This window comes from Protopterus annectens, chromosome 1.part1 (assembly GCF_019279795.1).
Source record: "Protopterus annectens isolate FY-2018-M chromosome 1.part1, PAN1.0, whole genome shotgun sequence".
Classification (NCBI taxonomy): domain Eukaryota; kingdom Metazoa; phylum Chordata; order Ceratodontiformes; family Protopteridae; genus Protopterus; species Protopterus annectens.
In genome coordinates this window covers 1760655937-1760672715 of record NC_056726.1, presented here as the reverse complement: position 1 = coordinate 1760672715, position 16779 = coordinate 1760655937, and the positions used below count along the sequence as shown (strand labels likewise).

Here is a 16779-nt window from a genome sequence, read left to right as displayed (position 1 = left end):
TCAGTGGTTTGGCTTACCAATAGGTTCTGACTTGCTATGTAATCTCTGCAGGGTAGGCCCATCCTGTTCGATAATCTCGTGCATCACGGTCTGCAACTCCCTTTCCTTTTCAGCCAACTCCTCCAGCAACCTATGAAGCAAGGACAGACATTTATTAGCAAAATTCTACTTAAGCCATTAAAAAGACATATATCCATATATGGGTTCTAGACATTTGCTCGAATGAGCAAACGACCGAAACCCAAATGGCCGGGCATACTTACGCGAAAGTGCTTTTCACTGAAGAAGCACTTTCGGGTAAGTATGCTTGTTGCCAAGGCTGTACTATGGTGCGGGTAAGGGAAATTTCCCGTTTCTCCACTGTAGTGCGGTCTCGGAGGGAGAATATTAAAATAGGGGGCTGTAGGGGGTGCAGGGGGGTGAAGCCCCCCCTGCAAAAACATTAATGCAGTGTGTTTTTTTTTTAACATGCTTTAACGAAAGCACTTTTTCAATAAAAGCGCTTTCGTTAAAGTATGTTCAGTTATTATGGATTTGGACATTTGCTCATTCGAGCAAACATCCTAGATCCATATATATATATATATATATATATATATATATATATATATATATGTGTGTGTGTGTGTGTATAAACATCCTAGATCCATATATATATATATATATATATATATATATATATATATGTGTGTGTGTGTGTGTGTGTGTGTATTCTCCCATCAATGTTTAGCTGTAGGTGTCATATGTAAGTGCTGCAAAGCAAAGTGAAAACAGCAAGTAAAGCATGACAGTAGTGAAGAATCTGCCGTGTCACAGAATATTAGTATAATATAATTTTTGTAAGGAGCTGCGTGTGCCCTGTATGAATGAACATTGCTGTGTGTACCCTGAATGAATGAACATTTGTTTTTACAGAATGATGCTGTATTCTGTAAAATTAAATAAAACAATTCTGAACCAATCTAAGTCAAATTAAGTGGTTTCTACTGATCACACAGAAAAATTATAACGTCATCATGCTGGAGCAGAGCAGTTCTTTACAACCTACTTCTATAGGTCTCATGGTCAGTGTGCTGTGGTTCTTTCCATATTCTTCTGGTACCTAAGTCAGGTCATTCTCTGTAAGGTACGTTGCCTTCCCATTGCAATCAGCCAACCATCTTGTAGCCCTCAATATGCTGAAGTGAAGCCCTGTTTTACAAACCCAAACCCTGGATAAGACTGCATCTAACTTCTGTCCTCATTTACTCCCCCTATAATTCATCATCTTACTGCCCTTAGTCAGAACTGTACATTCTTTTTATTACATCTGATGTTTGATGCTAATTTATTTATTTGCTTACTGGGTAGGTGGACTGGTCTAAAGACTGTTTTCAGTCATTAGTTGTGCAAAAGAGAGTAAAAGCATGTTTTTAGTTCTTTGCATTCATGGAGCAGAAATAGTTTGTCATACAAAAAGGGAACAGAGTGGGTTGTTTGATATATTTATCAGTGAATCCATTATGACTTGTGATTTATATTCTGAAGTCATCTATAATTCTTTCCTTTGTATGTACATTATTTTAATACACTCAGCTGAATATTCCATTTGTGTCAACTTTCAAGCCTTCTTCTGCTTACAGTACACATTTTTTTGTATAATATACACATCTAGTCAAGACCACACCTTCTGAATCTTCAAGTTTCTTGTATGGCAGGAGATGCATCAACCCACTTAATCAATCAGCAAACAGTAAATACAACAGAAATGAAATGGAACACCTGCTTGATGACATTTTAGTAGCAAGACAAGCAAATCATAAATATAATATAGATCTCTCTCTTATAAGGTACATTTAATCCCTTTTCAATCAACCAAGTAAACTATTTAGAAAGGAGGTTGGGTGTTAATTTGTGCTAAATATATATATTTATAATTCCCCCAATACTGACCTGGATTATTTAACAATATTTTGAAAACTGTACAATGTACACATAGAATTCCAGATACACTTTATCTACCATGATGTTCCTTATCTTAAGACATTGTGACTTATGCTTTGATATTGCATTTTAAAATCTACCTAAAGAAAAAAAAAATGTGTAAAATTCCATGATTAACCAGTTGACCACAGCAGACACACACACACACACACACACACACACACACACACACACACACACACACACACACACACACACACACACACACACACTTCTGACAACAAAACCTACTTCAAATATCCAAGACATCAACATGTGAATGAATTTACAATGCTCCAATGGAGCAAAAAAAAAAAATCAGTCTTTTGCAGATATTTGATTCCATGAACTGCCAAATCAAGTCATTTAACATGACTTAAAGAAAAGTTATTGTTCTATTAAACAACCAACTTAACTGTAATTGTTTCATGGAATGGAATGTTCTTCACAGTCTGACCATTCTTTTTCAGCAGCTGCCTAATCAGAACATCTTTAAATAATTAACACCTCCACATCTGCGTGCCATATTTCTGCCCTGGAATGTAGGTGATGAGACAGGATTGTTCTCAGACGTCTGGCTTTGAACTATGGTCATTGCTAAGGAAGGCATGTGTTACTTGGCAAAAGAAGTCAAAGTGCATAGAAAATGCAGCAAAAGACCCAGGAATGAGCTGTTTTCACTTAACGTGCCATATGGCTATTAATTTTAAAGAGTAGCAGATAAGATCATACTCTACAAAATTCTAATTTCTACATCTGTGCTGTGTGTGACTTAAAGATACAACCTTCATGCCTATTTTTTGATACACTCATAGTTTCATTTACAAACCAGAGATTTAATTATTTAGGAATAATACAGAAAACAGGAGTATTCTTACTGTATCAGATGATCTACCTCCTCAACGGGTCTACAATTACTTGGTATATTTTATCTCAGAAGATCAAGTGCTTAGAGCTTGCAAGCCCTACAATGACACACACAACCTGGTCAAGTGCGATACCAAGACAGCATGCCAAGAGACTGAAAGAGCACAATTACTGAAAATCAAAGGATTTGGCACCTATACTGTTTATGGATATACAGACAGGTTGGCATAATGGTTGAGGTCTTTACCTCACAGATGCAAGGCACAGAGTTTGATTCGGACCTATGGCTGTTGGCTTGGCTTGGAATAGTCTGTAGACTGATAACATAGTATTTACATATGAACTTGCCAGACATAATAGGGGACTCTACCAATAGCTGTTAAATGGAGGGGCTCTCCAAGTACAAGGGGACAGCAGAAATGCATTTTTGACTCACTGAGGAAGGTACCCTTGTAAATAAACTGCTTTAATAAAAATATTTCTTATATGTAACATTAAGCTTACATAAGAAACATCTCCTATCCTTGAGAGACTTTCTCTGCAGATCTACGAATAAGATCAAAAGGTGCTAGAGGATAAAGAAAAAAAAAAAAGAAGGATAGGTCCTGAAGCAGAGAAGTACAATATCAGACTCTTAAAGACACTCTTCAGTAAAATTAAGACCAAGTAGTTATGGCACAAATATTTGCAATGGAAGCATTGTTGAAGCAAACACTGGAAGAACATGTCTTCAGTACATTTCCCATTGACAGTAGCATTTTTCAAAAGGCAGACAGCCACCTGGTGGTAAAACATAAATCAGATGGCAATTGGTTTAGAAAGAGTCTGCTTAGTAATTGTCGGCCGTTTAATCCATACAGACAAAAAGTTGTTTTATGCTCTTAAATTCACAAACATAAGCAAACTGAGCCAGCACTGCACTCCCATGGCGTGATGGGATCACTCTCCCCTGGTTGATATCCCTGCAACGAATACAGCAAAAATGAATGCACTGGTTTAAGTACAACTGCAAAATCTTTTGTTTTTTTGAAGGAAGTGTAAGTTCATATTAAGGGATACCTAATGCTTGTGATTGACCACATATGGTTTCCTATAGAAAACAGTGTGAAACTCTAAAATCCTGCAAGCATAGGGCATGGCCACAAGGAAAACAAGTGTTTTCTAAGAAAAGACAGTTTGAACAGGAGAAAAACAAGTTGAGCAGTCAAGTAGTTCAAGTTTCACTTGAGGACAAGGAGTCTTCAAAGACAGGTGGAAATGTGCATCCCCCTTTAAGAAACCAATCAACAAGCCAGTGCCCACAGTCCTATCCTTCAGAAGGTCATGATGTACATAAATGGGTGGAGCAGGTAGCTTCACTGGGAACATCTAGAAACCTAAGTATTACTGGTAAATAAGGCTGATGAACTGCTGCTGCTTAATAAAACTTTAAAAAAAACTTTAAAAATAAAAACAAAGAAATGAAAGTAATCCAAAAATGAACAAAATGAAAATAGGTGGGTTACAGGTTTACACCCTTCATCCACACAACAACAAGTCATTTTTTAAAAAGTCAAAAAAATGAAAACCTTATGGAGTTCTCTTTCAGTCGCCTCTTGTTTTTTATGGGTTTTAAATTTAAACCATTTAGCAAACCTGGGCTAAGTTGCACCTCGTAAGGAATTCATGTTCTCAGTGTAACCCTAAGGCTTAACAACATTTTTGAAATTTCGCTTTTTTTCACATCGCCTGTTTACTTGTTTTTAGTTTTTATTTTAAAATTAAAGATTTGAGCAGCAGTGTCCTGCCATCTTTTCTTCTGTATTACTGGTAAATGAATGAGGTCAGAAGTACCTGCATATTGCTGCATACTGACTGTAGACACTGGCTTTTGCGTCCAAATGGAGAACCCTTTCCACTTAACAGAATAAAACCTTCACGTGGCACACTTCTCAGGTGCTGCAATCATTTACGAGAAATATCTCCTAAGCTGCAGCTGGTCAACACCTCCATCATGGGGCTCAGTTTTTATCAGTGAGATCTCCTAAGCTTGAAACTGTACCCTTCTCTGTCCTCAAGGAGCAACAAGGTTAAGTTTTGGTCCTTCGTCCCTGAATTTTGTAATTAGGTACACAATCAGCAGGAATGGTTGGAGAGTGTACAGGAATCTCCCTGGCCAAAGAATGGTGAATACATCCAAAGTTACTTCCCCCTCACCCTGGGGTACTGAGCAGAAAAGGGGAGCACTGTGTTCTGAGTGGCAAATGGATCAATCTGTAGAGTGTTGCACAGCATGAAGATCTATAGAGTGTTGCACAGCATGAAGATCTGTAGAGTGTTGCACAGCATGAAGATCTGTAGAGTGTTGCATAGCATGAAGATCTGTAGAGTGTCGCACAGCATGAAGATCCCGGACTGGAAATGGATCCTGAATAATCTGTTGCAGAAGCAAGCAGGACCTAAACCAATATGTTCACTTCACCCAGACTGTGAAATGCAGAGGCTGTGATGCCAATGTTTTTGACATACTGCCAGGCTTGCACCATCCCTTGCAGAAGGGTTACAATCTCATGACTTCTTGCACCACAGGAAGATTAGTTGACAGGCAATCAAGAATAACTTCAGAAGAGTAAAACAGTTGTCATGTTCCTTGTTCAACCACAGCCTTAGCATGGGTTTCCTCCCTGCTGAAAGGAGAACAGCTACTGTCATCCCTTTGCATAAAGGGGGTGCATCCATGGACCGCAGGAGCTATAGACCCATGAGCCTAATCAGCATTATCTGCAAGACCATGGACCTTATCAACAAAGATATAGGTAATTTACAAACACTTGACTCTACCTAGTTTGGCTTCGTCAAAGGGAGATTGTGCTTATTAAAGTTGGTTGACTTCTTTGAGACAATCACCAAAGCCATTGACAAAGGTAAAACTGTGCATACGGCCTACCTGGACTTAGCCAAGGCCTTTCATATCATCCCCCACTCAGGCATTTTCGATAAACTAACCCAGCTGTGTATCAACCCATATATTGTCAGATGGGTTGCAAACTGGCTCACGAATAGAACTCATACAGTCAAAATAGGAGACTCTACCTCCTTCAGCAGACCAGTAACCAGTGTTGTACCAAAGAGTTCTGTTCTGGGGCCAGACTGTTTGGAATATACTTCTTCGAGTGCAGGCAAAAACCAAAGGTCTGTGGCTGAGAAAGTCTGTCGATGACTGCAAACTAGGAGCGGTCATTCAACCCCCTAACAATGTCAATATCCTGAAATAAGGACTTACACAGATTAATGATTGGTGCCAAACTCATGGACTCACACTCAGTGCAAAAAAATGCATTATCATCCCCTTTGGCAAGGGTGATGTTCCTGTAAACTACTCCATAAATAGTAATACCTTAAGCACTCAATCACTGGTGAGAGACCTGGGCACGTAGGTGGATAGCAACCTTACCTTTCATCGCCATGTCTCCACAGCAGTAAGAAGAGTATTCTATGCTATTCACTTCGTAAGTAAGGGCATTGCCTCCAGAAAAAAAGAGGTTATAACCCCCTTGTATTCTTCCTTCATCAGTCCAATAATAGAGTGTAATGCCTTTGGTATGTACCTCTCTAAGCATCTGCAATCGGAGAGACCGCAAAGGTTTCTTACAAAGAAAATTCAAGGTCTCTAGCACACTTCATATGTGGACAGACTGAAATCACTGTTTACTCTGTGTCATACAGACTGCTCAGAGGTGATCTGTGCCTTGCATATAAGACAGTATCCAACCCTGCCTTAATGAAAATGCTACACATTCGCAAATCAAACGATACACAGGTCACATGCTCAAGGGACCTTAACCTGGTATGTGAAATCAATAGAAATTGCTGGAGGGACAGATTTATCTCACAAAGGTTACCTCATCTCTGAAAGAGGCTTCCAATCCATGTTAAGCAGAGCCCCCCCCCCCCCCCCCGCTGACCCTATTTAAGCATAATTTGGATGACTGGATGGGTAACCGTCAATTCACCCCAGGGTTCCACCTGTGTCCCTCTTAGATAGGGGTACCAGGTGCTAATTTAGTGTTTACCTGTAAACAAGGGTTAACTTGGCTAGGCTTGTAAGAGCCCTAGGGCCTAGTAACCTCCTATGATGGTATGATCCTATGTGCCTGTTCTCCTGCTACATTTGTTTACGACAGTAAAAGTTATGCATGCTTTTTCTGACTCCAGTATAAATTATATGGTGGATATGAACATGAAATGATCCAGGAAAATGCAAGGCACACATCTGAGAAAGCAGTACATGAACAGTACTCCTGATTCTCCATTCCCTTATTATCACAGTATGAATTTTTAGGCCTGTGCTTTCCTCGATGTACAGTTTCAGTAAACACAGCCACTTGTATAAAAAGAAAAAAATATAGAAAATAATTATTAAAGTACTTGATTGTTTACACAGGTTCTTCACCACTGCATTAATAAAAAGAAGTTATGTTCTTACCATAACGTTCCATGTGAATTGTTCATCTCGCCTTTGTTCTTACGCATGGGTTCAGAGCCGATCCTCGGCTCCGAGACGGCCACTTCTACAGCTCTGCATCTTGAGAAAGCTTGAGGCACAGTCCTATCCCACAATCCCCTAGTGCTAACCCTCAGATCTAGTTTGCTAATACCAGAAGATAACAATGCGCCCCAGGCGCTAGCAGTAATTTAAAGATAAGGGGCAGCAATGCCCAAAAAATACCTAGGTAATGAGAAGAGTACCCTGACAACAGAAGCAGCCAGAGACTGAACAGAAGGTGTTGAAGACAAGCTGAACTGGAATCCAAATCATCCCATTCTCCGAAAAAAAAAAACATAGGCCGGGAGATGGAGGGTGGGTAGTAAGAACAAAGGCGAGATGAACAATTCACATGGAACGTTATGGTAAGAACATAACTTCTTTATGTGAAATTGTTCAATCTCGACGTTTGTTCTTACGCATGGGTAGCGTCCCTAGCTCCTTTACCCTGGGTGGCTCATGGGAGAATGTTCCTGAGGACCGTGGAAACAAAGGAGGCCATATCTTTGGAGTTCTTGTCCAACTTATAATGGAGAATGAAGGTATGAGGCTTCGCCCAGGTTGCTGCCGCACAAATAGTATCCAATGGCAAACGGGCTGCATGGGCTAGGGATGTGGCCATAGCCCTGGTAGAATGAGCCTTGGGTTGAAAAGGTAACTGCTGTTTCATCTGTGAATAGATAAATTTAATACAATCTGTTAGCCATTTAGACAAGGTAACTTTGGTAACCGCTATACCTTTTCTTTGGTCAGCAAAGGATATAAATAGCTGGTCTGATTTTCTGTCATCTTTTGTCCTTTGCAAATAAAACCTGAGTTGTCTGTGGATGTCTAACTTATGCAGCATATATTCCAACTTGTTAGTGTGATCTTTGAAAAAGGTGGGAAGTTCGATGGATTGGTTAATATTTGAAAGTGAACAAACTTTTGGGGGAAAAGACGGATTGGTGCGTAATGTCACTCTATCCGATCATGAATGAATGTTAATTTATTTAAATGGAGAAAGCACAAGCTTTCAGAAGTACTCTGAGGATGCCCTTATGTTTTAGAGGGTGAAAGCGCTTAGTACAATGTTTTGAATCGTTATTTCAACTATTGTCGTTCATTTGTTTTTTGTTGTTTTTGTGGACAATAAATTCTGACTGAGTGACTTCTGAGAGCCTTTTTTGATTTACATCTATGGTTATGGTAAGATTTTATACAACTATTCTATGTCCTTCTATTTAATGTTGCAGTACTCTTTACATGTGGGGAGTACCAAAGCTTAGTAAGATCCCTGGGAGGAGGAAGGAGCAGAGGAGCTTTGAGCAGAAGATCTTTCAACAAAGCCATGGAGAATGGCTGTAGTAAATCCTCCTCTAGATCTAGAAATGCTGTCCAACTTGTAATGTTTGGTGAAAGTATGCACTTAAGACCATGTAGCAGCCTCTAAAATAGAGTTAGTATCCTGGCCTTTAAAGAATGCACCTGAGGAAGCCAATGACTTAGTGGAGTGAGCCTTAACAGAAGCAGAAAGAGTCTTACCATGGAAATCATAACAAAACAAAATTGCCTTAGAAATCAAAGAAGAACTTGTCTGTACTGGAGGAGACACGCAAAAGGTTTTCAAAGAAGGAAGTATGGGACCGAATCTTGTCTGTTGGAAGAAAAGCCATCATAAGGTCTATTCTGAACCTGCACCCTAGAAAGATGTGGTCTTGTGAAGGGGACAGGGAAGATTTTTCGAAATTTATGGTGAACCCCAGACTTTGTAGGAAAAGGATGGCAAACTGCAGATTTTGAGTCAGCTGTTCTGATAGAGGAGCCAGAAAAAGAAGATCATCCAGATATGGATATACCTGAATCCCCTTGATCCTTAGGGAAGCAATCACAGGGGCCAAGCAATTTATGAATACCCTTGAGGCAGCTGAAAGTCCAAAAGGCAAGGCAGAGAACTGAATGTGCAAAGAAGCCACAGAGAAATGTAAAAATTTCCCATAAAGAGGATGGATGAGGGTGCAAAGGTAAGCATCTTTGATGTTTAGAGAAGCCATGTATGACTTGAGGGGGAATCAAAGGAAACAAAGTCTGTAAAGACAGCATGCGGAAAGTTAGTACTTTTAGGAATGTGTTTAAGTGGGAAAGATCCAGAATTGGTCTATAAGGACCATCTTTTCTGGGGACAAGAAATATTCTTGAATAAAAACCTCTGCCTCTCTGGTCCATTAGCACCTGCTAAATTGTGCTTTGAGAAAATAACTCTTTTACAGCCACTGGAAACAAATTCAACTGGTTTGTAGGAGGCTGTAGAATCTCCAGGAAAGAGGGAAGATTTTCCTAAGTAATGAAATATCCCTTTTGGATAATGGAAAGAACACAAGAATCCTGAGTGACCCTTGCCCAAGCTGGAAAAGAGACAGAGAGGTAAAACTTGGAAGAGGCTGGCAGTCACGGAGAACTTGGCCTGGCTGGAAAGGCTTGCTTGGCGAAAGGTGCAGATGTAGTAGTCTTAGATTGTGGAGATCTAAACATTAGTACAACTGACTTCAAATCACTGAAATTAAGTGAAGACAGTAATGGCTTGACACGTACCCTCATTCCAAGTGCTATGAGAGAAACGAGTTGTGGAATAAGTGTCTGCACTGAGAGTACATGTGAAGTACAGAAGGCAGCTAGAGACACCAACAGGTTCTCCCCCACCACTGCACATTCACAACTGCAAACTGTGAATAAAAAAAGACATTTTGAAAAATAACACTATGTGCGTTTAGCTTAGCATATTGGTTGTAGTGATCTATAACCCTCTCCCACCAAAAACAGACTGTGGGTGAGAAAGGTAATTATAAAAAACAAAAAAAAAAAAAAACAAAAGCAGTATGTGTAAGACCGCTGTACTAGCAGGAAGTGAAAGCAGACAAGCAAACAGGACTTTCTCACCTAATGCAATAGGTAAAATTAAGTAGAATGACAGTGAGAATGAAACTGTAAGGGCAGAGATATGAAGGAACCTCAGAAACAACAGGAGACAGGCCATGAATGAAACAGTAAGGGCAGAGATATGAAGGAACCTCAGAAAACAACAAGAGACAGGCCATGAATGAAAAAGTAAGGTCACTGGGGCAGAGACATGAAGGAACCTCAGAAAACAACAGGGGACAGGCCATGAATGAAACAGTAAGGGCAGAGATATGAAGGAACCTCAGAAAACAACATGAAACAGGCCATGAATGAAAAAGTAAGGGCAGAGATATGAAGGAACCTCAGAAAACAACAGGAGACAGGCCATGAATGAAACAGTAAGGGCAGAGACATGAAGGAACCTCAGAAAACAACAGGAGACAGGCCATGAATGAAACAGTAAGGGCAGAGACATGAAGGAACCTCAGAAAACAACAGGAGACAGGCCATGAGGAACTGGTCTCACTACTTCCAATAGGTACAATTGTGAGGGGAAAGGGGTGGGAGCATTCAAAAACCCTGTCCTGTAATTTCTTCCAACCCACTCCTATGTCCATCACTTACTGTGTTCCAGCTCTGTGCCTTATTTACACTTTCTGCTACATCACATTCTTTAGACTCAACATACCTTTCATAAAACTGTATTATTTCCCCCTCTAATATATTTATTGCCTTTTGTTTCTGTTCTTTCTTTTCAAATTTTGCACATATTTTTATCATATTTCTACTCAAAGGGAAAACATCTTCCACTTAGCAAATTAATTCATTAACATCCAGCCTTGGTGAAATTTCATACCCCTTGACATCTTATACAGTTCCTGGCTGGATAGCTATCGCCTGAGCTAAATAACTGAAAACTTTACAAAGAAATATAAAAAAAAGCTGTTCAGCACACATACCTCTTCATAACGGTGACTTTTACATGTCAGCCAGGCGCACTGGTGATTTTGTATTAAACAAGAAAAGATTTTATTGTAATTACAGTACACAGACTCCAGCAATGTTTAACTTTTGTTTCTACAGGTGTAATCATCAATTTGCTGCAAAGCAGTTTCATAGATGTCACTCCAATTTTGAAATATTTGCATAATTATGGTTTGACTGCATATTTGCACATTTAATGGAAAATAATTTTAAATATCTGCAAAGCTATTTTAGTAAGACATTAACTATCAATGAATATTTTTCCAGTGTTGTGTATGCTTTCTTTTCACTCCATGGAGTACCATTTAAACACATTTTGTTTCAAGTTGTTAATATAATTGTTAACACATATCATATAGAAATAATACTTCAGGAAAACAACACAAACTTTCTCAGGTCCTGCTTATCCCACTTCTCTCAGGAGTCTTTACTGACCTCTGTGCTGATTGGGCATGTGAAATGCTGTTCTACAACTTGTCGAACTGGACAATGCTCAATATATTTACAGAAATAGGATATGCATTCATATACTGCAAATGTTATTGCTATGCTTAGCAAGCATACATATCTGCAGAATGATGGTAGGAAACAGTGTATATCAATGACAACTTTGTTAACATTATAAAGTCATTCTGGATCAAGTTTTTGCCAGAAATACTAATACAGTACATATTTATAATCTGGCATAAAAAAAAAATTCACTTACTGACCATTCTGTCTGAGTCAGAACCATCCCTGACCTATGTGCTGAGTTACCTCTGAAATGCTGGTCTATACTGTTACTAAGTGGACAGTGCCTGACATAGCTGCATACATACAATATGCATATTTGTATATTTTACTGCTAAAACAGCACAAGCACCTGCAAAGTGGTAGCAATTAGCCACTTAGGTTTTCCTGAATTACTAGGTATATCGTATCTAATTATTGCATATCTATTTTTTTTCGAGTCTTAACTGTTTAACAAAGCACTCAATGTTTATTTACAGGATACAGAACCAGTCTGATGAAACTCAAAACTGATACTTTTTAAGATACCCTTATTTAAGCCCACATAAAGCCATCAGTGCTTGAGAGATGGATTAGTATGTCCTGCTGTTCTCTCTTTTCCACTCTGGGGTGAAGGTGGTATGATTTTCAGAAATGGCTGGCAGACTCCTGTTTCAAGCGTTGCATGCTGCGGCAGATAGGCTCATCCAATGGGGATGACAGGAGGGATGGCTAACAGCAAACATCCACAGTGCAGAATTGAAGTACATGCATGCTTTCTTCATTTCTGGCATCATATACATTGTGCCTTTTGAAGGGAAGCTGGAAAATTAACTTAAGAAAAACACTAATCTTGCAATATAACAACAACAGTCTTTACTGTTGTCTGAGTTTTACACTTTCAAAATATGAATGGGTCACTCAAAGGAGTTAGTGGTGAGGAACCAGACAATTAATTAAAGAGCAAGCAAGTACAGGGACTTTGGTACTTTCTAGCGTATTGGCTAACACAGGTCTATATCATATGAGCAAATCGCACAAATTGCGAATGCTCATAATACCGAATGTACCGGACCTCGAACTTCCTATTGTGGGGGGCTGCCTATTCCATCTCCAAGATAGCACTACAGTGAGGAAAGGGCAAATATGCCATTCTTCACTGTACCGCAACCTCAGAAAAAGCACTTCAAGGTCCTGTACGTTCGATATTATGAGAGTTCACAATTTGTGCGATTCACACATATGATATAGACCCAGCTAACACACATTCTATATGTATATAAACATGCTTGCTTGAGTGGTGCCCTCATATTACCAGCTGATGCTTGTTTTTTTTTTATGCCTGAACACCCTTCTTGAGCCAGTTGGGACTGAACTTGGAAGGATGCTATTCAAAACTATGAGCTAGCTTTCTGTCTGAATTTGTCGACTTTTCTTTGGTGTTCAAGGCTTAATTAACTCTTTAAAAAGATGTGTTCAGATGAAAAAGGGACTCCTGAATTAGCTCTCGTCATGAAGTTCCTGTATGAAGCTGTGAAATATGTTGCTTCAACTTTTTTGCTGAATAATTCTGGGTGGACAAAGGATCAAAATCAGAAGCAAGTTTTAAATATTACTCTAATTCACAGCATGCATTTTCTGACACAGCAGTATAAAACTCTAATGACTGACAATACTGACTGTAATCCTCAGTGATGACAGGTATGGAGGGGCATCTTAAATCTGCTGTTTGTAACAAGAACTTTTGCGTGAACTTTGTTGAGCATTTTCATAATATTGAGTTTAAGTAGTTTGTGAATAGTGAAATAAAGTAAAAGGCTTGAAGCCATGAGAGGAATAGACCAGTTTCTAGAACACTACTCTTTTCATTCTGTGTTGCTGGGCAGCAAGGTTGCAGGGTGCTTTTTTTATTGCATTTTAATGCAAAAATCTTCAGTGGTTATCATAGCTGTTATCCTGTGTGTATTCTAGTCACATGATGCAAGTCATCTCCGCAAGGTGCAGCTGCAGTGCTGTAGCACTTTCTGTGTGTTATGAATCAAGAAGTCAAAATCACTACAATTTTACTTCCTAAAGAGAAGCAAGGTACTTCTGGTTGTGGTATTCTTTGATTGCTGTGCTAAAGTTGCCATCTATTTAGCATGGAATTTTGCTTAAGAATTTATCATAGTCTGCCATTTTAGAATTAGAGTTACTTTGGACAGTTGTGAAACTGACCAAATCTTCATTTATTTAACTATTTTTCATTACTCATTGTATTTTATTCAGGGGTCTGGATATGAGGTAGGCGAGCAGAATCTGTATGTCAACACTCAGTGGAAGCAACATGAAGAAAAATTCCTGGATGTAATGGCAGTCCATCCCAGGTTGCATGCACACATATAGACTGGTAAGTATAGATGACTAGTTCTCCTGATAGCACATCTTTGGGATGTATAACAAAACCACTGCACCCCAGTGAAAATCCACACTGAAGGACGATTGTAGATTATACTCAGAAGGCGCTTCAGCCAGGAAAGGACAGCAATCCAAGAACTGTGAGCTAGCAATGCTAACTAATTGAACATGAGTGCATAGTGGTATAAACCACTCGCTCTTGGCAATGATCCAGATATCTTGGATTTAATTACAGTCCAGGGTATGGTTGTGGTGATAGCTAATAGGTGGATGCAGAGGACTGATGGGGCAGGACCTGCTCTCCTCTGATAAGGTGAGTTGGGGCAAGGTTGGAAGTACATGCCCTGAAAGCGCACACTATCCTTGAGACCAGAGACTAAAGGAACACACTTGGTTGCAAATGGCAGAGAGGCTAACTAGTGCTTTCTGAAGGGTTACATCACTCGTGCAAGTGAGTCCCACACTTTCTCAATGGCTCATTGCACATTCATACCTTCAGCGATTAGGGGTTTGGTGATGGGGAACATTAATACAGGCCACAGTTGTGAAGCAAGGTCAGAATTTCATCATTCCTCATGTTTTTGGCCCGTGCCTTAAAATTTGTGAGTTTCTGGTAAATCACTGAGGACTGCAGTCTAATGCAAAAATTGTTATTCTTGCAACTTTTTAAGTTAATAACAACAGTATATAAATTCTGTCCATGATATTGGGCATTTGTCCTTCATTAGTTTTTGGGTTTGTCCTCTATTCCTGCATTAAGAGGCTAGGGGATATGTGGGATATTTCTAATCATAGTCATAGGTTCATAGGTGTGTACTAGGCTAATGGCCCTGGGACCTTTACAAGCCTAGCCATAGGATTACCCTGGCATCATGCCATCCAACCTTAGTTCCCAGTGCCTCTGTCAAGCAGAGCCACTGGATTTATTCCCAGAGTGAATTTTCTATTTCCCATCCACTCATCAAGATTTAAGCGAGGTGCTCTGCTTGACATGTATGGGAAGTCTATTCCAGAGACGCCCATGCTCTGGAATAGACTTCCAGAGCATGGGCAGTCTCTGGTTTATGAACATGTCCCTCCAGTACGTTCTGTTGATTGTGGTAATGAGGTTGAGGTCTCCGGAGCATGTGGTGCGGAGGGATTGGGATTTCTTTACCTGTAGCATTTCTAACAGAGATGGGACAGACATTTCTTTGTAAGTCAAGCAGAGATCACCTCTAAGTAGGCGATATGAGACAGAGAATAGAGTTTTTTTAGTCTGTCCATATAGGACAAGTGTTTAAGGCCTAGGATCCTCTTTGTGAGGTACTTTTGCGGCCTCTCCAATCATATGAAACTTACTTGATAAAAGACTAGAACTGTGTTGGAAGGGATGGGGACTGTTTGTGGATGAAAAAACCTCTGGTCATTTGTTCAGTTAATCAGGACTGCTATGGAGCTGTGTGAAATGAGTTAGAATAACTACAGATATTACTAATGTGGAACAAAGTTAAAATGACATAACTTACAATTCTCCCTGATTTTTCACATATTTGAGTCTGCTCCTCATAAAATCTATGGCTTCTGGCAAATCATTGAGGATAGTCATTATTAAATATGAACATTATACAAACCTTCTCAGGAAGAGGTCTTATTCTTTGGAACAAATTACTAGCTGACACAAAGCATCAACATACTCTTACCAACCTTAAGATGTCCCTTTCTGAGTAACTCTTCAAGGAAATTGCTTGTAAATGCTTTCTCAAATGTTTTCTTTTGCCATTTAAATCTTCTTGCTCCTGTGTACTTTTCTTAATTTCTAGACCTATCTCTATTTTTATTTTTTTATTCACTTCCATTTGAGGGTGTTTTTCATGGAAATTCAATTTAAACCTTTAAGAAGCAATTTCATATAGCCACACTGTACTGCAACCCAAATAAACTGATAAAATCTAATGTAAACCTGCTACCTTATTAGAAATGTGTAAGAACTGTATAACATTCCACATTATGAAAACTGTATAAGAAGCATGTATGAGTTTTCTAAAGTTCTACAACTATGTAAAGCAAATAAGTTATCATATTTGAAGTGTATAACTTAAGTTTACTTGCACTGTTTGTCTCTGAGCCAGGCTGCAGCTGAAAAGGGTCTCTGGATCAGTCCACTTATCCAGTTAACAGACAGTAATTAAATAAAAAAATAAATAAGTAAGTAAATGACAAAATCTAAACTTGCGTTGGCTTAGAAAAAAAAATCTGAGAAATCTCTTGTGAGGTTTAATAACAGAGATGGTATTGGAAGGCATCAGTTATGTCCAGACACCTTCCAGTAGTACAGACGTGATCACCTAAACAGTCACCATATGCAGCCTGATTTATTGAATCACCTCGTTGAAACTACTGAGGTTAATGACTGAATTCTTTCCCAAATATCATTTGGAACAAGAAACAGTCAAGAATAAGGTCTTCTTCCTCTTTCTGTAGAAGGAAGGAGCTCTATGGCTCTTTGACAAGTACAGTCTGATTATGTTCCAAAAGCTGAGAGGACAACTTATCCCCTACAGCTGATTTTAAACTCTACAAGTCATGTCTGTCAAAGACCATATCCAGAACCCATCTAAAATTTGCATTATCTTTTAAAGTTGAGTCAAATTAAGAAAACCAACATCAGGAGATGAATTGAGGGATAGGCAATACTG

General features: G+C 39.2%; 1 protein-coding gene across 1 annotated transcript in view; it reads right to left on the bottom strand.

The window, feature by feature from the left end:
* Positions 1 to 16779, bottom strand: part of MAP3K6 (mitogen-activated protein kinase kinase kinase 6) — a 1891200-nt gene that overhangs the window by 182570 nt on the left and 1691851 nt on the right. Inside the window, exon 26 of the mRNA XM_044084347.1 lies at positions 18 to 130. Within this exon, the coding sequence (XP_043940282.1) occupies positions 18 to 130 (113 nt within the window). The remainder of the gene's footprint in view (positions 1 to 17; positions 131 to 16779) is intronic.